Source organism: Trachypithecus francoisi, unplaced genomic scaffold (assembly GCF_009764315.1).
Source record: "Trachypithecus francoisi isolate TF-2019V2 unplaced genomic scaffold, Tfra_2.0 Lachesis_group15, whole genome shotgun sequence".
NCBI classification, from domain to species: Eukaryota; Metazoa; Chordata; class Mammalia; order Primates; family Cercopithecidae; genus Trachypithecus; species Trachypithecus francoisi.
Window position 1 is genome coordinate 110,556,069 of NW_022681460.1, and position 23,345 is coordinate 110,579,413.

Below are 23,345 nucleotides of genomic sequence, written 5' to 3' on the forward strand. Positions count from 1 at the left end.
ATTGATGGTGTAGGAGCGGTGGGGAAAGAAGCAGTGGGCCTGCACAGACTCAAGACCGGCACCACACTGTGCTGGTCTTGTTGTAAGTGAGTCTTCACCACCACACACAGTACACACACACACACACACACATGCCAGTGTTGCATCAGACAAAGCAGTAAAAATCAGCTTTTTAAGTCCTGACCTATGAGTCCACATCTTTTTTTTTTTTGAGAAGGAGTGTCGCTTGTTGCCCAGGCTAGAGTGCAGTGGTGCGATCTTGGCTCACCGTAAGCTCCGACTCCTGGGTTCACACCATTCTCCTGCCTCAGCCTCCCGAGTAGCTGGGACTACAGGCGCCCGCCACCACGCCCAGCTAATTTTTTTTATTTTTAGTAGAGACGGGGTTTCACGGTGTTAGCCAGAACGGTCTTGATCTCCTGACCTCGTGATCCGCCCGCCTTGGCCTCCCAAAGTGCTGGGATTACAGGCGTGAGCCATCGCACCCCGCCTAGTCCACATCTTTTTAAGATCCTGTGTGATGAAATGAGGCACACATGAAGTATGTCACATGGAGTTTGATGCTGTCATAAGGAAAAGCACATGTGCATTCATTTCAGGTGTGGGCTGAACTAGCTGCCTTTTTCATGGACTCCACCTTCACTTAACTGGAACACACTGTTGTTATTCAGATTTGGATATTTAACATACACTTCCTTGAAAATGAGCAAGTGAAATTTTTGTATATGTTGCTATTTCTAAATTTGTTAGTGCTTTGTTGCCAGTGATGAAATTCAAACTTTCAAATGATGATTAGCATAAGAATATTTAGTGACTTTAATGATGACATTGGTAGCAACACCAGCAATGTGATTTCAAAAAATATATATTGTTCAATGAGATGTGTCAACATTGGTAGATCTGCATTACAGGACCAGTATTTTCAGGTGACCCACACATGATGTTAAGAAATCATGTCTGTGTAAAAGACTCATTCCAAATGCAAGGTACACCAATGACTTCTAATGTAACACATTAGAAAAAAATCATTGTTAAGGATTCTAATTCTTGTGGCAAGTAACCCTTAAGAAACGACCATTTGTCGGCTGGGCGCGGTGGCTCACACCTGTAATCTCAGTACTTGGGAGGCCGAGGCAGGCGGACATGAGGTCAAGAGATCGAGACCATCCTGGCCAACATGGTGAAACCCTGTCTCTACTAAAAGTACAAAAATTAGCCGGGCGGCACACCTGTAGTCCTAGCTACTCAGAAGGCTGAGGCAGGAGAATCGCTTGAACCTGTGAGGCAGAGGTTGCAGTGAGCCAAGATTTCACCACGGCGCTCCAGCCTGGTGACAGAGCGAGACTCCGTGTATAAAAAACAAAAAACAACCCTACCACTTATCAAGTCTTGATGTAGTATAAGTCCATTGTGCTTCTCTAACAGAATACCTGAGACTGGGTAATTTATAAAGAACAAGAATTTATCTCCTTACAGTTCTGGAGGCTGGTGTCTTAGTCTATTTGTGTTGCTATAAATTACCTGAGGCTGAGTAATTTATAAAGAAAAGAGTATTTGGCTCCTGGTTCTGCAGGCTTTATAGGATGGCACAGTGCCAACATCTTCTGTTGAGGGCCTCAGTCCGCTTCCATTCATGGCGGAAGGCACAGGGGAGTCTCTGTGTGCCGAGATCGCATAGCGAGAGAGCAGGTAAGAAAGGGAGGGGAAGCACTAGGCCCTTTCTGACAACCAGCTGGGATGGAGGGACTAACAGAGTGAGAAGTCACTCACTCCTTCCCCACCCCAGGGAGGGCATTTATCTATTTATGAGGAATCCACCTCCCATGTCCCAAACACCTCCCATTAAGCCCCACCGTCAGTCACCCACAGTCACCAAAACTGTGGTGGCTGGGAAGTCCAGGATCAAGGCACTGCCAGCATCTGGCAAGGGCCTTCTTGCTGCGTCATCCCATGGTGGAAGGGCCACAGGGAGATGTACCCACAGAAGACTAACTAATCCTCTTATAAGGAATCCGCTCCCAAGATAATGATTTATAGCCAGTCTGTCAGAAGCGTAGGTAGGTTGCAAGCTAGGAATTGCGACTGACATCAGAAGTGGGGGGCAGTCTTGGGACTGAGACCTCAACTTGTGGGATCTGACGCAGTAGCATCAGACTTGAGTGCGACTAGAAGACGTCCAGCTGGTGTCCGCTACAGAACTGACTGCTGGCTTGTTATTGAGGAGAAATCCCCACGTTTTGCCACAAAGTCTTTTCTGTTGATTGTTATGGGGTGAAAGCAGAGGAGAAACAGAGGAGGTTTTTTCTCCACACCTTCACATGCCACAGAACCCAGAGGGTGTGGAGTTTATTTTTTACTTTTTAGAGGCCTCTGGTCTCCCAGAGGAGTGACTTACTGTTAAGTTTCTGACTGAGTTGTAAAGATTTTCAAACAGGCATCTATTTTGTTTGCAGTTTATAAATCCGATATTTAAAGCGAGAAGGCCAAGAAGCCTCTCTTGGATTTGTCAGGGCTGCAAGTTCATTTCAGTGGGCTCCCCAGACACCCCAAGTCTCCTCTTCCTCTTCTGTTGGGAACTGGGCAGATCCCCAGGTCTCCCAGCCCCTTCCCTCACCAGCACCTTCCCACAGCAGAGGTGCTGGGGCTGCATTTTCAGATCAGACATTTTCCATTTTGTAGCTTTGAACAGTACTTATTTTATTGGAAAACTATTTTGCTTCTGATTGTGTGATTGAAAGATTATTCTTGTAGTTTTTATTGCACCCTACACAACATGGTTTTGTGGGAATGCATGGTTGATTTTATATTGGAAGGCACTGGGAGAATGGGTGTTTAAATTCAGGAAATCTTCATGAGCTGTTTTCCAGATACCTCTCCTTGGTAGAGAAGGATCTGCCCCGCAGTCTCTGCTGGGGTTCAGGAAGGACGCATGTGGATATGGAGGGGTGAGAGGGAGCAGTGAGTAGCAGGCACGGCCCTGGGTGGGGAAGACACGGAGGAGCAACAGGGCCCTGCAGCCCCAGGTAAGGGGCAAAGAGAAGGTGGGCTCTGGCCAGCGAGCTGGAGTGGAAGCCAGCCCTGTGCAGGTCCAAACCCTTCCCTGTGGCCTGCATTGTCATTATCCAGGTTGGGTGGACACCAAGGGAGGGCTTTGCCCTGTGGGCTTGCACCTTGTCATCATGGGCAAGGCTGTATGTGGAATTCCAGAAATAGAATTTTTGAGCTCTAGGAGACCATAGGATTATATCTGTTGACTTTGATGAAAAGATGAGCCAGAGAAAGGCAACACTTGCATTCTCAGAGATGGGGGTTGTGTGCACGCGTGCATGTGTGTGTGCTCCCTGCAAGGGACCCAGGCTGGGATCTGCAGGTGGGTTTAAGTGACTCAACAAGCATAGTGCAGCTTACTTTCCTGGTCTCAGAGCATCCCAGGGCCTGGACCATTCCCTGGTGAGCAAGACTCACCAGACTCACCAACTGCATACCACAGTGTTGGGCCACTTGCTGGACAGTGGTGCCACCTAGAGGCACCAGAGAGCATTTTCTGGGAGTCTGGGAGTTTGTAGCAGGGGCTGGCACCACCTATTCCACAACTCAACATATTGCAACAGTTTTCCAGATGCAGATAAAGCCCCATCAAAGGCTGCCCTCTTCTCCCCTGCAGGAGGGCACCTGGCAGGCTAGGAGCAGCCTGGGCAAGGGACCCCAGGACCAGCTCCAAGAAGCACTGTTGCTACTCCCTGTTCTGTTCTTTTTTTTCTTTTTCTTTTTTTTTTTGAGACAGGGTCTCACACTGCTGCCCAGGCTGGAGTGCAGTGGCTTGATCATGGCTCACTGTATTCTCTCCCTGAGTCTTGGGCTCAGGTGATCCTCCTACCTCAGCCTCCCCAGTAGCTTGGACTACAGGCATGCACTATCATGCCTAATTAAAAAATTTTTCTTTTGTAGAGACAAGAGTCTTGCCATGTTGACCAGGCTGGTTTCGAACTCTTGGCCTCAATCCATCTTCCAGCTTCAGTCTCTCAAAGTGCTGAGATTACAGGCATAAGCTGCTGCACCTGGTTACCACTCCCTGTTCTTAAGTGCTATTGGAATTCACTCTGCAGACAGGAGGGTGGGAGAGTCATGCCAGGGTCCTAGACTTATGCCCGCCCCATCCTTTTCTGGGCCTCCATGTCTTCTGTCGATAATAAGGCAACTCAGAAGAGTGAGTGTGTAATTTCTGAACACTTGGAAAGATGTTCTGTCTCCTGTCAAAGAAATGCATATAAAAATGTGTCATTTTAATATTAAAATTAATGATAACTGGCACTATAAATTGGCATCCTTTCCAAAAGGCATAACATGCTCATGTCCTTTGACCCAGTCATCTCGCTCTGACAAGCTTAGCCTGAGGAAATGATCTAAGAAAAGGGAAAGAGCGGTAGACAGAGGTGTTCCCTTGTATTTCATGAAAACAGCAAGTAGGGCCTTGCCTAAATGCCTTAAAGGGTTTGCTCAAGTATGCCCATTTTGTGGAATATTAATATCGATGGTCACGGAGTCTTGTAAGATGGAATATGTGTGACACAGCATTAAAAGGATTTACCAGCCTGGCCAGTATGGTGAAATCATGTCTCTACTTAAAAAATACAAAATCTCAGCTACTTGGGAGGCTGAGGCAAGAGAATCGCTGGAACCTGGGAGGCGGAGGTTGCAGTGAGCCAGGATCGCGCCACTGCACTCCAGCCTGGGCGACAGAGCAAGACTCTGTCTCAAAAAGAGAAAAAAATAAAAGGATTTAAAACTGTCAGGACAGCAACTGTATTTTTATATAGTATGGGCTGGGAGCAGTGGCTCCTACCTATAATCCCAACACTTTGGGAGGCCAAGGCAGGAGGATTGTTTGAGGCCAGGAGTTCGAGACCAGCCTGGGCAACACAGTGAGACCCCATCTCTACAAAACAAAACCAACAAGTACGGGTGCCAGTGCATACAGACCAGCAGGGACATACGGAGATGGGCTGCAGCAGGGTGGTAGGACTAATTCTCTTTTCCCTCGTTTTTTAAAAAAAGTTTTATTGACATAATTTATGTACCATTCAATTCACCCATTTAAAGTATACAATTTAGTGGTTTTTAGTTTATTCACAGAATTGTTCAACTATTGCTACAGTCGGTTACAGAGCATCTTCATTACCCCAGAAGGAGATCCCATGTTCCCCACTTCCCCCTCTGTCCCAGACCTAAACAGCTACTAATGTACTTTCTGTCTGTATGGGTTTGCCTACTGGGGACATTTCATATAAGTGAAATCATACATTATGTGGCCTTTTGTGTCTGGCTTCTCTCACCAAGCATGTTTCCAGGGTTCATGCTGTAGGGTGTCAGTGCTTCCTTCCTTTTTATAGCTGAATCGTCTTCCATTGTCTGGGCAGCCTGCAGTTTTGTTTATCCACTCTTTGTTGATGGACATTTGGGTTGTTTCCACTTTTTGGCTATTATGAGTCATGCTGCTGTGAACATTTGTGTACAAACTTCTGTGTAGACAGGTTTTCATTTCTCTTGGGCAGATAACTAGGGGTGGAATTGCTGGGTCATCTGGTAACTCTAGGTTTAACCTTTTGAGGAACTGCCAGACTGTTCCTCAAAAGGGGAACGGGGGTGGCAGTTCCTCAAAAGGTTGGCAGGGGCTGTCCCCCACCAGCAGCGTATGAGGGTTCCCGTTTCTCTACATAATGCCTATTACTGTCTTTTTAAATTTTAGCCATCCTAGTAGATAGGAAATGGTCTCCTTGTGGTTTTGGCTTTCATTTCCCTTATGAAAAGATGCTCAGTAGTTTTTCATGTGCTTTTGGCCATTTATTTGTCTTTTGGTAAGTCTTTGTTCAAATCCTTTGCCCATTTTAAAAACTGGGTTGTCTTTCTGTTATTTAATTGAGTTCTTTGTATGTTCTTAATACAAGTCCTTTATCAGATCTATGAATTATAAAATGTGATGGTGTCCTTTGAAGCACAAGAGTTTTTCATTCTGATGACATCCAGTTGAAGTTTTCTTTCTTTTTATTGCTTTGCTTTTGGTGTCATATCTAAGAAACCACTGCCTAATTGAAGGTCATAAAGATTGATGCCTGCATTTTCTTCTAAGAGCTTTTTGATCCCTGTTTAGTTTTCAAACTGCCATGGTACTTTCTAGTTGAACCCAAGAGCTTGGACTTGGTTCCTCTGGCCCTGCCCCTGATTTGTTAAACTTCATATTCAAACTTATGTGCCCTCCATCCCCTGCAGGTGCTGGGCTCTCTGGGAAACGCTCCTTTCCCTGTATCCTTTTGTTCCATTGAAACTGATTTTTGTCTCATTTTATTACTTTTAGCTAAGGTAACTGAACCCACTTCCCAAGTCCTTTATGATGCGAAGTAAGAGCAAAAGCTTCCCGGCTTTCTGAGCTGTGCTCAGAGAGTTTGGTGGTAGAAATGAGGGAAAAGATTTCACTTGACTCTTCTTCCTCCCCACCCCCGCCTCAGCAAACAAACCAGAAGGGCACAGGCCAGAGCACAGCTTGCCTGGCAGTCCTCATGCATGGGAGCTGAGGCCTGGTGGGAGGGGATACAGAGGGCCCAGCCGTGGCCCTTGGGTGCCACCAGTCTTGGGAGAGGGAGGCCTGTGATAGGACCGGGGAATGGAGGGGTGGTCGGGTGTGTGGATGGCACAGAGTGACAGCCAGGGAGAAGCCTGACGTGGGGAGGGGAGGGACTGCGTGGTACGCGCAGGCCCCTGGGCCCAGCCCTGGCTTGGCGGCCCCTGCTGCCTGCTGAGGGCCCTGCCTTTCCTTCCCCTGAAACAGTTCCCGGAGCCCTGCCTGTTCCCTGTCCATCCAGGCCAGCAGCTGAAGGAGCCTCACCTGCCTCCCTTCTCTGAGTAGCACGGATTTGAGGTAAGAAATCCCCCAGAATCCCCATTCCCAGTCCAGCCTCTGGTAGAGATCAGTCCAGTGTCTCCTCGACTGACTTGGTGCCTGCTAAGTGTTTGGGGAGGGGAGAGCTCGGTGCCAAACTGCTCTCATGTGGGGCACGTGCCGAGTTAGGCACTTTACCTCATTGGACCCTGCTTCCTGGGTTCTGTCCTTGCCCTCCAGCTTCCAAACAGGGGAGAGCAGGTGACTACTGAGAGGTGAGGATGGTGACTCTGGGCTAGGCTGCCTGGAGGCAGTCCCTTCTGAGGATGGTCACACGCCTTGTGCAGTGTCTTGGCCGCCCCCCAGGGCTGAAGGGGAAGGAACCTGGCTGGGAGCTTAGTTCATGCCTGGGTTTTCCCTCCATGTCCAGGAGAAGCAGCGAAGATGTCCAACGAGCCACCCCCTCCTTATCCTGGGGGCCCCACAGCCCCACTTCTGGAGGAGAAAAGTGGAGCCCCGCCCACCCCAGGTAGGGGGTCACTGTTCCTGAGGCTCCCTGTTGCAGTCCCCTGCCCCCATGACATGGTTGGGACTCTAAGTGGTGATGCCCACTCCAGGTCACCCCTGGGCCCCATCTGTGTCCCAAAACAGTGGCCTCTGGTCCAGCTCATTGTGCAGACTCCAGCTGAGTCTCCTCTTTCTGCCTCTCTCTGTCCAGGCCGTTCCTCCCCAGCCGTGATGCAGCCCCCTCCAGGCATGCCGCTGCCCCCTGCGGACATTGGGCCCCCACCCTATGAGCCGCCGGGTCACCCAATGCCCCAGCCTGGCTTCATCCCCCCACACATGAGTGCAGATGGCGCCTACATGCCTCCAGGTGAGTGGGGAAGGGATCTCGGGGGAGCATGGGCTGCTCCTGGCTGCTGTCTGGCCTGCGCTGGCTGTTCTCAGTACAGGTGGGCATCTGTTGTAGGGCAGGGACTCCAACACACCCAACCAGTCCTGGCCTGGAGCTCAGGCTGTGTGTGGACAGGGACTGTGGACGTGGGAAGGTGGGACTGCTGTTACTCAGGCTGCTTGGGCAGGGCTGGTCCTTGCCACAACAGGACCTGACATGGGTGGGGAGGGGCACCCTGTGTGCAGGAGAGGGGTGGGTGACCTGCATAGCCTTCCCTCCCTTGGTCATGGGCTTGAGGCTGAGTGCCCTGTCCTTGCATGCCAGAGACAGGCGCAGAGGACCGGGTCATGTACCTGGCTCTCTGCCACAGCTGTCATGGTCCCCAAGGGGTGGGGACCAGGAAGGGCTGGGAGAATGTGGCCCCAGTTGACTTAGGGCCCCAGCTGTAAGGCCTCCCACTGGCCCGTTAGGAGGGTGGTAGGAAGTCTGAGGCCTAGCCTTGCACCCTGGGCGCTGTGGACCCTGGGGCTTTGCGCCGATCTCTTTGTCTGGGGCAGGTGGCAGGCCAGTGACCTCTCGCCTCCATCTTCTGTGCCATTCCAGGTTTCTACCCTCCTCCAGGCCCCCACCCACCCATGGGCTACTACCCCCCAGGGCCCTACACACCAGGGCCCTACCCTGGCCCTGGGGGCCACACAGCCACAGTCCTGGTCCCTTCAGGAGCTGCCACCACGGTGACAGTGCTGCAGGGAGAGATCTTTGAGGGAGCGCCTGTACAGACGGTGTGTCCCCACTGCCAACAGGCCATCACCACCAAGATCTCCTACGAGATTGGCTTGATGAATTTCGTGCTGGGTTTCTTCTGTTGCTTCATGGGGTAGGTGGTATGGGCACTGGTAGGGTTGGGGCTGCACCAGGATCAACTGGCTGCCTCTGCCTCCTCCGCAGCAGGCCTCAGCCTGTTCTTCCCTGTCTCTGATTCAGATGTGATCTGGGCTGCTGCCTGATCCCCTGCCTCATCAATGACTTCAAGGATGTGACGCACACATGCCCCAGCTGCAAAGCCTACATCTACACGTACAAGCGCCTGTGCTAACGGAGCTGGGACTCGGGACTCCCCTGCCTGTCAGTCTGGCCCCCTGTGCTTTGCTCCCTGCGCTCAGTGGTCACTTTCCCGCTCCCACTTGGGGATGGGAGCTGTACCACCATCCCCTGGAAGTCCTGTCCTCCTCACCCTGCCCTACCCTGAGCAGCTGACTCTTCTGGCAAAAATTCTGTTGGGATTTAAGGCCAGGGGTCAGTGGGTGGCAGGGGGCTGGCACTGAACTTGTGTGTTGTTGGTCTGCTTGGTGTGTGCGATCAGGAAGATAAGCTGGGAGGGGTCTCCTGCTGGGGTCCTGATTCCTCTAGTTTCAAACAAGGTACAGGTTCAGTCCAGACTCTTTCCCCCAGGACCAAAAGCAGCCAGAGCAGTAGCCAGTTAGTTCCCCAGGCCTGTAGCCACAGTCGTTTCTGACCTGCTGGGCCGAGAATGGGTAAGTTTTCTGCAGTCAGGTGGACCCAAGTAGGACAGGGTCACAAAGCCTGGGTTTGTTTCTGGGTACTTTGCGTCTCTGGGATGCTAGAGGTGGGGCATGGTGGCTGGAAGTAAAATTGCCAACTCCGGCCCTCAGAACTCTCAGGTATAGAAACCCAGGATGTCTAATACCCTGTCCCAGTGCCCGAGAGCTGTCTGGTGTCAGGTAGAGAGGACACTGTACCTGGGTGAGTGATCAGACCCTGGTAGCTAAGAAGGAACTTCTCCCTTTGGGTCAGTGTGCAGACCCCCTTTCTGGCCATGCCTCTGTGAACTTTGTATTGCTGGGGCCCGAAGGAGCCCCTGAGCCTAGCCCCTTCCCGTCTGCCCCGTGTCCTCATTGCGTGTGGATGTGACCTCTGCTCGGTGGCTGGTGTGTCCCAACTTGGGCAAGAGATGGCAGAGGATCCCCCTTGTGGGTGTGCTTGGATGTGCAGAGCCCTCTCCATGAGTTTTCTTCCCTGTAAGTGCCGGGCCCTCGCCCCAGCTGACAGGCTGTTGCTGTACCTGCTCCTGCAGGCACACTGGGCTGGGGATGAGGAAGGAGCAGCCACAAGTGGTAGAACTGCCTGGGTGGACACCAGCCTTGCCCTGTCTTTATTTCCTGAATGGTTTGTGAACCTGCTCACCTGGACCACTGTATCCTGCCACTGTCCTTCCTGGTCTCGCACTGCCACTGCATGGCCTCCTGTCACTGTGAATCGTGGCCCAGTCTCAGTTTGTAGTTTCTCATTAAATTGGCCCTTTCACTTCCCCACCCTGGGCCTCTGCTCTCTTGCCTGGCTTCCTTCTTTTTTGAGGGAAAGAGGGTGGGGCTGCAGGCAGTCTACTGGCAGGGCAGGAGGCTGAGTCCTCAGAGTCTCACATCCTCAGTGCTGATGCCATGCCAACTGCCTGGGACAACACCAACATGTAAGGACCTAATTAAACCAAACCAGAGTCGGGTGTAGACCAGCCCTGGGAATTCCAGCTGTGACTGGGCCAGGGCACACGTTGGTCTCGGCAGAGGCTGTAAGGTCACCTTCCTTCCTCTGATGCTGGTTTCCACCATCTACATACCACAGCATCCACGCGTGGGATCTGCAAGCTGGAGCCCTCCTACCCGCAGGCTTGAGCACAGCATCATCCAGCTCTGGGGAGGCGCCACCTTAAGCAAGACAGACTCGGCTGAGGCTGATAGGCTGAAGACTAATAGCGCAGTCTGCACACTCAGGTTCTGGGCCAGCTTTGGCCCTGGCTATCTCTGCACTAACTCATCTGAATTATGAAGGTGGCAGGCTTGGTCAGTAGTTTGAAGAGTTTCCCTACCTTTTAACCCTTTTTGAAATAAAACTTTTACAGATAGTAGATTCCTATTAATAAAACTATTTAAGTTCATGTTTCTATTTTAGACAATGACTTGTTTAAATATAAATATATGCTTTTAAAAACCCATATATATATATATTTTTTTTTTTTTAAAAACCTTTTAAGTAGGAAACCTCTAAGGTATTTCTAAGCTAAAACATAACAGTGCTGGATACACTTTAAAGATATTTGCAAGATGGTTAGAGTGACTTTGGAGACTAGGGGTGCTGGAGAGTAGACCAAGGGCAGGAGGTAGCTGCTGGGGGCTGTGATGGACGATGTCCACTCTCCACACAGACATAACATGCCCTTACTTCTGAGGGACTCTCTCTCCTATGGGGAGGTGGCTTGACCCACCCGGTGCCAGGAGGCAGGGAAGGAGGCAGCTTGCAAAGCCCACTTTATTGAGTGTTGGAGCATTTACACAGGGCGGAGGAGGAGACAAGCTGGGGCTGAGCAGACCTCACCCAAGGGGTTAGAGGGATTCTGGGTGAGAGGAATAAGCTCCCAAGGCCTCTGAGGCTTCCACCCACACCCACCCTCACCCCCAGGGTCCAAGACAGGCCCAGAAGTAGTAGTACAGCAGCATCCAGCAAGGCCCCTCCCACAGCCTGGGCTTACAGGCCACTCACCTCCAGCAGGGGAGAGAGCCACCCGTGTACTACAAAATCAGGGACTACTGGAAGCAGCCTAGGGCCCAGAGGTGTGGGAGCCTGGAGTAGAGCTGGGTCGGTCGGGGGCCAGGCCTGCTGCACTGTGCCAACTGCTCCCAGGGTGACAGCCTGTGCCCACTGCAGAATCTGGCCCACGGAGAGGATGCTGTCAGGCAGAGGCTCTAGCATCTGGCTTTTATTGGTTGCCTTTCTTAAACCCAGCATTTTTTAAAAAGTCACCTGAGGTGGTAGTTTAGTCAGGGCTGGAGAAAGGGGTAGGCCAGTGGTCAGTCGGGAGGAGGGTACCGGCGTGGCATGATGGGTCCTTCACATGTAGTACCAGGCCAAGAGTCCAGCAGCTAGGGCCATGCCAGCGGCCAGGATGAACTGGAGGCTGGGTTTCCTCAGCACAGCCATGGCTGTTCGGAAGGGACAGCTGCTGCCCTCCAGGGCACCTGTGTGGCAGCATCAATAGGAGACATGGCATCAGTGGAGTCTGCTGCTACACCTGCCCCAGGAGGGGAGCTCAGGACACACAGACCTACCTTTGTCTTGTTCACCAGCGTAGAAAGGGCATTTACGCATGTCTCCTTTCCCATCGTGTACAGGGAACCCATCCTCCAAGGTCTCTCTGGCCAGCGTGGAGCCGGCCTGGTCCAGTTCATTGAATATCTGCAGGAGCAGAGGATCGACTGAGCCATCTTTGGGCTGCCCACACTTTTTTTTTTTTTTTTTAAATGTCTTTTGAGATGAGGTGTCTGTTGCCCAGGCTAGAGTGCAGTGTTGTGAACATGGCTAATTCACTGCAGCCTCAAACTCCTAGGCTCAAGTGGTCCTCCCACCTTAGCCTCCTACATGTGTATACCACCATACCTGGCTAATTTTTAAATTTTGGGGGGAGATGGTGTCTCACCTTGGTTGCCCAGGCTGTTCTTCAACTCCTGGGGTCAAGTAATCCCCCTGCCTCAGCCTCCCAAAGTGCTGGGATTACAGGCATGGGCCACTCTGCCTGGCCACACTCTCCTTTTTGAGGATGTCCTCCGGATAGAGTGAGCTGGAGCATGTGAGCTTGCTCAGGTGTGCCAACTACACAGCAAGCAGCCCTGGTGGGCAGCAGCCCCACTGCCTGATGCTCCTCCCTCCCTAGCATGTGCTCTGGGGAGGTGTGGATGTTGGTACCCCAAGAAGGCTGCCAACTGCTGGGTCTCCCCTGGGAACTGACCAGAGAGGCACCCCATGCCTGGCCTTCTCTGAGGTGGCTCTAGCCACTGAAACTACCACAGCACAGACAGGAGGGCACGAGTACACCCCCATTTCTAGTTGCTGGTTATTTTTTTATCAAGAAGCAACAGAAAACCTGGAATATGGGAGAATGAGGCTGTGGCAGGGCTGACCCATCCTGAGTGGCCCTGGGAGGCCTCACTAGAAGCTGACAGGATCTGGGGACAGAGTAAGCCTCCCCAGGTTCAGCCTCATCTACAGGCTACTTGTAAACAGAGCTTACTTACTCTCCTTGGTGGCACTGGATGTCTATTAACTTACAAAGCAGGGCTTTTCAGAGCAAAACTTAACTAAAAAAATTATCCATTCTTCAAGACCAGCATCCTGTAGGGAGGAAGGAAACCAGCTCCATTCTCCCAGACCCCTCCATGTGCTGGAGGACTCACCCTTCCCAAAACACTACCCACTGGCATCTATCACACCAGGCCTCCATGCTGGGAAACACCCACTGGGCCCACAAGCTGTGGTGGCCACCTTCCTCTCAGCACCCTGCAGCTCATCTGTCCTAATGCCATGTGTGCCCTCCTAGGCCACTCTGGATCTGCTACCACTGTCAAAGTTTCCCTCTTCAGCCCTGGCAGCTGGCAGCTCCCAATAGTACCTGCATGTTATACTCAAAAGCCTTGTTGGCCTCCTCCACGATCCTCTCTTTGGTCTTCATGTTCAGGTCCAGGGCGTTCATCCTGGCCCGGTAGAGCTGCTTGAACTGCTGGGCATTGTCCACATTCTCAAACAGGTAGAACTGGGTCCCTTCCCCTGTGCTGGGGAGTTTCAGGGCTCGCTGGGCCACCTTCTTCAGCACCTGGCCCCCCGAGAGGTCCCCCATGTAGCGGGTGTACGCATGGGCCACCAATAGCTCCGGCTCATTCTGCCCTATGTAGTGGATCCGCTCCACGTACTTTTTGGCAGCCTTGGGGCACTGCACCTGCTCTTCCCAATTTTCACCAAAGAAATATTCCATGTCCTTGGTCAGCGCCTCCTTCCGGTGCAGCTCCATGGGGAAGTACAAGGGGGCAAAGGCTGGATGGTCCTTGTTGCGCTCCATTTCCTCCTCGAGGGCTGAGTATGTAAAGTAAAGTGCCGTGGTGGCCAGCTGTGGAGGTGACAGGAGGAGGCCAGCCATGCCTGAGCACACCACATCTGAGCAGCTGGATGCAGAGGCTCAAGTGACAACCCCCAACCCTGAAGACCCAATGCTATGGCCCATTTTTATGTAGTGAATTATTTAACACGCAAGGAATCTTGTGTTTCTTAAAGGAATGGCATGGCATGGTGAAGTCTTTGGAACACGCATACTTTTGCTTCCTTCACACCACTATGTTATTCTATCTAAGCCATGAGAACCTTTTTTTTTTTTTTTTTTTTTTGCAGGGGACAGAGTCTCGCTCTGTCAACCAGGCTGGAATACAGTGGGGCGATTTCGGCTCACTGCAACCTCCACCTCCCAGGTTCAAGTGATTCTTCCACCTCAGCCTCCCAAGTAGCTGGAAGTACAGGTGTGTATCACTACACCTGGCTAATTTTTGTATTTTTAGTAGAAACGGTTTTACCATGTTGGCCAGGCTGGTCTCAAACTCCTGGCCTCAAGTGATCCACTTGCCTCGGCCTCCCAAAGTGCTGAGATTACAGACATGAGCCATCGTACCCAGCCGAGAGCCAGAGCTTAATGTCAAGAAGGAATGGAGTGTGGAGAAAAGCCCAGCTTTTCCCTCAGAGTGGCTCCAGGGGCACCTTTCTCATGGGACCAAGGCCTCTACCCCAACCCCATATGACAGTCTGGAACCCAACGTGGGGCACAAACCTTAAACAGCTCCTTCTTAATGTTGCCTTTCAAGAAGTCCTTGACAAACTGGGTGTTTTCTGCCCGGTCGTGTGCTTCCTTGGTCCCTTCCTTCAGGAGCTCCGAGAGGTCAGCCATTCTGTGGAGAGATGGGAGGTGTTTGTGTGTCAATTAGCCCTTCCCAGCTTCCCAGAAAGGACCATAGGAAGAAGACTGACTCCAGACCCCAAGGTGACTACCTGTTGTACTGGAGGCCAGGGTTTCTCAGACACTTCATTCCAACACGAATAGCAGGAATTTGTTGGGGAACACAGGGCAAGCAGACATGACAGTCTGCTCCAAGGACTCAGGACACACGGGATGACTGTGGCCTGCTCCTTGAGAGTAGTACCCACGTCCATGTGTCTGTGTTGGGAACCACTCAAATGAGCCATGCGTTGCTTCTGTGGCCACCTAGTGGCCGAAGAGACACACATCTATACTCCCATCAGTATTTGCTGGCTTCTAGGAACAGCCTGCCTTGGAACATGTCTCCTGGAATCCACACACCTCAGTAAGGCTGTGACCATGGGTCTCCTCGGATGGCCCCACTGCCTTCCTTCCACCTTGGACCCACAGCCTCATCAGGACTATATATGACTAGGACAAAGCACAGAAGGATGAAGAGACAACCGAGAGGCTGGGGCTGGGACCTTGGGTTTGTGCTGCTTAACGAAATTACACAGTGTAAAGGTGTGTGGATGGATGGACAAGGTAGAAAACGTGTGATCCTAAAGATGGTTGGGCAAGGGCTTACATGTGTCTACACAATCCATCTATAAGAGTGAGAGAAATTTGGCCTTATCATGGTCTGGCCTCTGCTGGCTTTTTTAGGAGATTAGCTTGTTATCATCCATGTTCTGAGAATCGATTTATTATTAGCAATTATTTCAAAGGATAAAAAAAAAACTTGGCCAATGACTGGGCTATAAAGAGAGGCTAATGATGCAGAACAGGGCCTGGAAGCTCAGGTTTAGCATGAGCTGTCCCTATACAGAGTAAGGAAAGCCTGCCCTGCAGTCAGAGTTACTCAATTTTATGGGGTAAAGACTGAACAGAGCCAGCTTTGCCTCCATTTACCCTTTCTCAGCCCAGATGAGGAAACATGCAAGTTTTTAAGAAGAAAAAAGGATGACTACCATCAAATCCTATCAGCACTCCCAGGAGCACCTGCTCTGCCTCCTGGGATGGGACAACAGACCAGTGGGGAGAATTCTAAGCAGCTGAAACTGTATGCGGTCCCTGCAGGGCCAAGCAGGCACCCAGGGGTCCAGAGCTCATGGCCCATGGCCACTCCCCAGTGCTGCCAGCAGACGAAAGTGGGTGTGCTGAGCAGGACAGGTGCTGGGCCCACCTGACTCAGTGCAGCCAGCCCCCATCACTCACCTCATTTGGTTCTCCTTTTCTAAGGCCCCAGAGTTCTTTTTCTCTGATTCGTCTACCCCCTCTGAGGTTTCCACTTCCGCTGACATTGCTGCTGGGTGTGGTTCTTGCTGCTCTCACTCTGGTCCTGCAGAGACACAAGGAGCTGGTGATGTGGCACCCACGGCAGTCACTTCCCCAAATACCTGCCGGTTCTGCTTTCCTCGGAGCCAATGTAACCAAGGTGACACCCACACACCCCAGGATTGTTTTCTTTAAAATAAAGCTCTGCCATTACTGGGACCATAGTGGAATATGGAAAAAATCTGAATATGAACAATGTATTAGGTAATAGCATGGTATTGACATTAAGCTTGCTGGTTTTAAAAAATAATTGTACTGCGATTATGTAAGAGAATGTCTTTGTTCCTAAGAAATACACACTGGGGTATTCAGAAGTAAAGGCACACTGCCTGCAACTCCCTGTCAGATGGTTCAGAAGACAGTGTGTGTGCATGTGCATATGCTGCAGGGTGGGGACACTGGCAAGTCAGAAAAGCAAACAAGGCAAAATCCTAGCAGTGAATCTGGGGAAAAGGTTCTTTGAGAGTTCTTTGTACTATTCTTACCATTTTTCTGTATGCTTAAAACTGTATCAAGACAGGGTGCAGTGGCTCATGCCTGTAATCCCAGCACTTTGGGAGGCGAGGCAGACGGGAGTTCGAGACCAGCCTGGTCAACATGGTGAAACCCCGTCTCTACTAAAAATACAAAAAATAGCTGGGAATGGTGGTGCACACTTGTAATCCCAGCTACTTGGGAGGCTGAGGCAGGAGAATCTCTTGAGCTCAGGAGGCAGAGGTTGCAGTGAGCTGAGATCGCGCCATTGCACTCCAGCCTGGGCAACAAGAGCAAAACTCTGTCTCAAAAAAAAAAAAAAAAGTATCAAAATTAAAAAGTTAGGCTGGACGCAGTGACTCATGCCTTTAATCCCAGCACTTTGGGAGGCCGAGGGGGATGGATCACCTGAGACTGGGAGTTCAAGACCAGCCTGACCAACATGGAGAAACCCCGTCTCTACTAAAAATACAAAATTAGCCAGATGTGGCGCACATGCACCTGTAATCCCAGCTACTAGGGAGGCTGAGGCAGGAGAATCACTTGAACCTGGGAGGCAGAGGTTGCAGTGAGCCAAGATTGCGCCACTGCATACTTCAGCCTAGGCAATAAGAGTGAAACCCTGTCTCAAAAAAAATAAAAATAGAAAAAAAATAAAAATTAAAAGTTACCGAAAACAAAGAAAACCTCAAAAACCTTAGGGAAATAAAAAGCTTGGCAAGCAACGCACAGTTCCACCCCTCTGCAAGTGTGCTGACGCCAGTTCATCCTACCTGTGAGAGGCTGGGTGCCTCGTGCAGAGGGCAGCCTACAGGAGTTACCAAAAAAGCAGACTGTCCGTAGCCTACTTAGGACTTTGCTAGGCTGAAGGAAATATTAAGCTGGCCAATCAATTCCCATTGCCTGCTGCAAAGGCTGAGCCTTCGTCAGCCAGGGAAATACAGTCCCATAACAAGGCAAGCTCATGCTCCATCCCTGGGGGCTTCTGCTCAGGCAATGTAAGGCGCAGCCCATTTGGGAAACCTTCTATATGAATAGCAGCACAGTAGCACCAACAACTAACAAAGTAACTCACAAAGACAGAACTAGGGCCAAATCAGGCCAAACTGGGCCAAGGAAAAATAACTTATTTACTGAGCATTTTCTGTGTGCTCTACCCAGAAACAAGTGTCAAGAAGAACAAAGAAGTGTAAGAAATGGTCCTTAAAAGGCTCAAGGCACATATCCTTCCTGAGTTTCCTCTAGATAGCTAGTTACATTTTTGTTATCTTTTAGGATATTATAATACATGGTTTGCTCACTGAGGCCTTTTTGAACCGTCTCTCTCACCTTTACATTTAGCATCTATATTGGGATTATTTTAGGAAGTCAAGTGATAACTCATATAGCACAATGCCTACCATGTGGTAAGCACTCAATGAATGTTACATCATGATCGTACTTTATTTTGACTGAGGTTTAGTGATGTCTGAAAACACTCAGAAAATAAACATCGGGATGTACAGAAAAATGGAACCTTCTCTTGACTCCAAATCAGAAACACTCTACTCTGCAATAATGCTGATGAACTGTATGATGCACAGCACAGTCTAGAAGAAAGTGAAAGCAGGTGGGTATCACATGGAACAGTATGCAGAGGGCTTCCTGGGGCAGGACCCTCAACACAGACAGGATTTGGGGCAGGAGTTGGGGAGGGCCTCTAGATCAAAGGAATATTATGATCAAAGCCAGAAACGGGTGGTTCACAGAGATAGCATAAGGCTGCCCAGCTGTGTGTCCGCTTATCAAGGGGCCAGAACAGGCACTGCAAGCTGTAGAATAAGCCTCACATGGGCCTTCAGACCTTGATTTATATATATAAATATAAATATAAATATATATTTTTTTTTGTAAAAGAACATCTTTGCTGGCTGGGCGCAGTGGCTCACGCCTGTCATCCCAACACTTTGGGAAGCCAAGGTGCACAGATCACAAGGTCAGGACTTTGAGACCAGCCACTGGCCAACATGGTAAAACCCTGTCTCTACTAAAAACACAAAAACTAGCCAGGCATGGTGGCACAAACCTGTAATCCCAGCTACTCAGAAGGCTGAGGCAAGAGAATCGCTTGAACCTGGGAGGCAGAAGTTGCAGTGAGCAAGATGGAGCTGTTGCACTCCAGGCTGGGAAAAAGAGCAAGAGTCCATCTTAAAAAAAATTTTAAAAGGCCAGGCGTGGTGGCTCACACCTGTAATCCCAGCACTTTGGGAGGCCGAAGTGGGCAGATTACCTGAGGTCAGGAGTTCGAGACCAGCCTGGCCAACAAGGTGAAACCCCGTCTCTACTAAAAATACAAAAATCAGCCAGGCATGGTGGCACACGCCTGTAATCCCAGCTACTTGGGAGGCTGACGTAGGAGCATTTCTTGAGCCTGGGAGACAGAGGTTGCAGTGAGTCAAGATCATGCCGCTGCACTCCAGCCTGGCCGACAGAGCGAGATTCTGTCTCGATAAAAATAAATAAAATAAAATATTTAAAATAATAATAAATAAATAACAAGAACAGCTTTGCTATACACCCTTGAGGACCCTGAGAGCCAAAATGTCTCTGGCTGCTCAGTTCTCAGGCAGCAGAGAAAAAGGTGCTGGGATGAAAACACTGAGGTATCTAGAGGAGGGAGGGGCGCAGTAAAGGGTCCTGGAGCCTCTAGATGGGTGATGGAAGCAAAGGACCAGGCTGAGGGCACACCCCAGGTACCCCAGGACCACAGGCCCCATCCTCCTTACAGGCAAAATGAGGCAAAGACAAGTGCAATCCATGGCCCAAGTCACCAACTGCAGTGACTGGAGTACGCTTCTTGCCATTTGCACCTAATTATCATGCTGCACAACAGTTGACAGGGAAGGTGATTAACTCTCATTAACTGTGTTTTACTCAGTAATAACTCCATGCTCTGGGAGAGTATAGTCTTGCTTAATTAAACAACAAGTCCTTTTGCTTCTCTTAAAAATACAAAAAGGCGCCAGGCGCAGTGGTTCACACCTGTAATCCCAGCACTTAGGGAGACCGAGGTGGGCAGATCACCTGAGGTCAGCAATTCGACACCAGCCAGGCCAACATGGTGAAAGCCCATCTCTACTAAAAATACAAAAATGAGCCAGGCATGGTGGTGGGCACCTGTAATCCCAGCTACTCAGGAGGCTAAGGCAGGAAAATCCCTTGAACCTGGGAGGCGGAGATTGCAGTGAGCCAAGATCATGTCACTGCTGCACTCCAGCCTGGGAAACAGAGCAAGACTGTCAAAACAAAACAAAACAAAACAAAACAAAAACGGGAAGAGAAAGCTGCTTCCTTTGTTACCCACTTGGGCATTTTTCTCAGCAGCACTTTACTTGGGTTAGCTCCTCTTCAACCTCACTCCTGTCTCCCAGCTCCCGGTTCTGACCTCCCAGCCCGTGGGAAGCCAAACTCTGGACCAGAGCTGTCTTTTCCACTACTATAGCTCCAGGGTCTGGAAAATACTAGATTCTCAATAAATACTTGTTGAGTAAAAACACCCAACTGAAAAAAAAAAAAAAACAGGGTTGAGGGGAGAGGAAGGAAGGAGAACATCTCGTGCATGATGCCAATAATATGCAATTTTTTAAAAACAAGAAAAAGTAATCTGCTGTCCATAACTTCAAATTTTCTAAACTCAAAACAGGTTCTACTGATTTTACTTGGAAGGAAAGCTAACAGGAAGAATACTGAGTCCTCAAGGCGGGCTGAAAGTACCAACTACCATCTGTACAGACCCGGGGGCTGGGGCAGAGGAGGCTCCTGGGAAGGCTCGGTTAGCACATTCAACCCACAGACTGGGGCCAGGGGAGGCGACTTTGTGGCCTAGCCACTGTCCAAGGGACTGGCCACACAGTGTGGCATTCAGAGGCCACCTTACAACAGCAGAAACATAATATTTTTTCACTTTCTGAAAAGCTACATGTCCAGACTTAGTCTGGTTGGTTTCTATACTTGAATGCTCTTTTGTTTGCAGGAACCATTGGTATCTCTAGAAAATTGGGGGCCAAGGCCGGGCGCGGTGGCTCAAGCCTGTAATCCCAGCACTTTGGGAGGCCGAGACGGGCGGATCACGAGGTCAGGAGATCGAGACCATCCTGGCGAACACGGTGAAACCCCGTCTCTACTAAAAATACAAAAAACTAGCCGGGCGAGGTGGCGGGCGCCTGTAGTCCCAGCTACTCCGGAGGCTGAGGCAGGAGAATGGCGTGAACCCGGGAGGCGGAGCTTGCAGTGAGCTGAGATCCGGCCACTGCACTCCAGCCTGGACGACAGAGCAAGACTCCGCCTCAAAAAAAAAAAAAAGAAAAGAAAATTGGGGGCCAAATCATAAACGTAGAACCTTTTTAGACTTCAATCTCTAATATCCACAAGAAGCTACATGTTCCCCACCCCCGCCCCCACCAAAAAAAAGAAGAAAAAAAGATCCTAAAATATTCCACTCTGGGAAATACACTTCAAGAAATAGTGATAGTAATCGTAATCTGTATCAAAATAATACACAGCCATACTATGATGTTAGGAAAAAAACAACACACAGCCTAAGAACAAAGGGCATGACTGCTCAAACAACAGTAAACAATGGAATCCTGGCACAGCCGGGACAAGTTGATAAGCTGTGTTCATGCATGGAAAAGCCTATAAAAACTTTTTTTATTTTAAAAGGACCCCAAACACTGACTACAACTGTGTGCAAAAGTATATAAGCATACTGATAATGACAAGCGGGAAATTTGGAGAGCTATAAATACTTGTTTTTTGTTGGACTTTTTAGCCAACTGTCTGCTTCTTTTATACGGAGTGACTCAATTCTCTTGGAAAGAAAAAGGGAAGAGGGAGGGGAAGGCAGGGAAGGGAAAAAAGAAACCAAGAGACAGGAATTGGACCAAGCAAACCAGCTAAGAGCCCGCACTGTGTTAACTAACTAGTCAATGGAAGCTCCTGCGTCCTCTTTTCTATTACAAATGCTAGAAAGGCCAGTCTTTCCCATTTCCAAAAACCTGTGACCCTCTGTTTATAAAATCTACCTCCACTACTCCATAATTCCAGTACTCCTAGCTGTTCACCTGATCAGCTGCTGATTCTCATTCCAACACCTGAGCTAACAGAAGCAGTAACAAAGTTCCTATCACAGTTACTTCCAGCAAAAGAGGTTCCTTTAGACCAGCTCAGCAGATCCAGAATGCTGTCCCAAAGCGTTTGCTCCTGCTAGATTGCTGGCACGAGGCACTACTGGGACTTCTGAGACAACAGACAAAAATGTCAAATCCTCCTCCATGGAGACTAAGTCCAACAAATTTCACGTCAGGTAACTCAGTGCATTGCTGCCAGGTGGGAATATAATCTAAGGACTATATTATAATTCATTTCCTATATTGTGATACAGAAAGGAACAATAAAGACTTCTTTGCCCTGGAGAAACCTCAACTGAAGGAAGAGAGCAGGTTGCTCAGCTCAGCCAGCACCGAGAGTAAGGAACAGCAGACTGACTCATTCCTTGGAATGAGAACAATTCTGCAGGCTTCTGACTCAATGAAACAGTGACACCTGACAGTGACCAGCTACTGCACTGCATGAGATGCCCACAACATGAACTTGGGTTGTTATCCCACATGCATGGGGAAGCTAAGTGGCTGCTCAGAGACTTCTGCACTGGGACTCCACCAATGCTCCCTCCCTGCTGAACGTCTTGCAGTTGCGCATCAGGATTCTTACCATCACCCTAGATGGGGGTCCCCTGCCTGCTTCCTAGAAGGCTGTTTGCAGCTCAGAGCTCACTCCTATATAAAATTGCCACCATATTAATATGAGGTGATACTCTTCAGCTTCCACAACTGACTATCATCCTGTCTTCCCAGTAAAACCAAAAGCTTCCTACAAGAGAGATCCAGATTCCCTCAGATTCAGATCAGCGTCCAATATGACTTACAGGCCAGCACCCTGGGGAGCATCCAACCCGTTACAGCTGTTGCAAATACACAGATGGAGTCCTACTGAGAAAGCCAGTTAAACAGAGGGTATATGTGCCTGTGCCTGTGTGTGTAACGAGAAAATAACAGTTAAATTCTAAAATACCAAGTAAAGTAATATAAATTTTTAATTGGGTCCCATGTCTCTAAATTAGCTGTATGAAATTTGTTTTGACTTCTCTTCAGATCTGACTTGACTCTTCTAAGTTTTTAACTGACAATTATATTTATGGGGTACAGTGTGATGTTTGCACACATGTATACATTGGGGAATAATCAAATCAGGGTTATGAACAGATCTATTAGCTCATATACTTATCATTTCTTTGTGGTGAGCACTTTTAAAATCCACTCTTTTAGCAATTTTGAAGTATACTATACTATTATAATATTAACCATATTAACTATAGTCACTATGCTGTAAGACAGATCATCAGACCTTATTTCTCCTAACTGAAATTTTGTACCCTTTAATCAACATCTCCCCTTTCCACACCACCTTTCCCTTCCCCCAGCCGCTGGTAACCAACATTTCACACTCTCCTTCTATAACTTGGACTTTTTCTGATTTCACATATAAGTGATATCGTGCATCATTCGTCTTTGTATGGCTTACTTCACTCAGCACAATGTCCTCTAGATGCATCCATGTAGTCACAAATGACAGAATTTCCTTCTTGTTTATGGCTGAGTAGTATTCCATTGTGTGTAAATACCAGCTTTTAAAAATCCATTAATCCACTATGTGCTGCGAAGACTAAGTGGCCTAACATGTATGAATGTTTGACAAAAGGTAGCACCACTTCAAATATTGAGCTCTTACTGAGGAAGTCGCTGGTGAGAATGAGCAATTGGAGGATTGTTAAACACTGAGAAAGAACAAGAAATCCAGCAAATTCGGATAGTTCTGGGCAG

The 23,345-nt window shown here is 49.4% G+C and overlaps 2 protein-coding genes across 8 annotated transcripts in view; one reads left to right on the forward strand and one right to left on the reverse strand.

The window, feature by feature from the left end:
- CDIP1 (cell death inducing p53 target 1) overlaps positions 1 to 10,730 on the forward strand; it is a 29,151-nt gene extending 18,421 nt beyond the window's left edge. For 2 of the 4 annotated variants that reach the window (XM_033235885.1, XM_033235886.1), the window contains exons 2-6: positions 6,824 to 6,913; positions 7,305 to 7,403; positions 7,593 to 7,748; positions 8,373 to 8,646; positions 8,754 to 10,730. In XM_033235885.1, the coding sequence (XP_033091776.1) occupies positions 7,319 to 7,403; positions 7,593 to 7,748; positions 8,373 to 8,646; positions 8,754 to 8,865 (627 nt within the window). In that variant the 5' untranslated portion in view covers positions 6,824 to 6,913; positions 7,305 to 7,318 and the 3' untranslated portion in view covers positions 8,866 to 10,730. Of the gene's footprint in view, positions 1 to 6,823; positions 6,915 to 7,304; positions 7,404 to 7,592; positions 7,749 to 8,372; positions 8,647 to 8,753 lie in introns of those variants that run through there. The other 2 variants (XM_033235888.1, XM_033235887.1) reach the window with 1 other exon arrangement.
- A 346-nt stretch (positions 10,731 to 11,076) lies between these two features.
- Positions 11,077 to 23,345, reverse strand: part of HMOX2 (heme oxygenase 2) — a 35,513-nt gene continuing 23,244 nt past the window's right edge. For 3 of the 4 annotated variants that reach the window (XM_033235880.1, XM_033235883.1, XM_033235882.1), the window contains exons 2-6: positions 15,832 to 15,955; positions 14,428 to 14,545; positions 13,228 to 13,719; positions 11,891 to 12,017; positions 11,077 to 11,800 (exon numbers count right to left, since the gene is read on the reverse strand). In XM_033235880.1, coding sequence (XP_033091771.1) covers positions 11,673 to 11,800; positions 11,891 to 12,017; positions 13,228 to 13,719; positions 14,428 to 14,545; positions 15,832 to 15,917 — 951 coding nt within the window. In that variant the 5' untranslated portion in view covers positions 15,918 to 15,955 and the 3' untranslated portion in view covers positions 11,077 to 11,672. Of the gene's footprint in view, positions 11,801 to 11,890; positions 12,018 to 13,227; positions 13,720 to 14,427; positions 14,546 to 15,831; positions 15,956 to 22,390; positions 22,416 to 23,345 lie in introns of those variants that run through there. The other variant, XM_033235884.1, reaches the window with a different exon arrangement.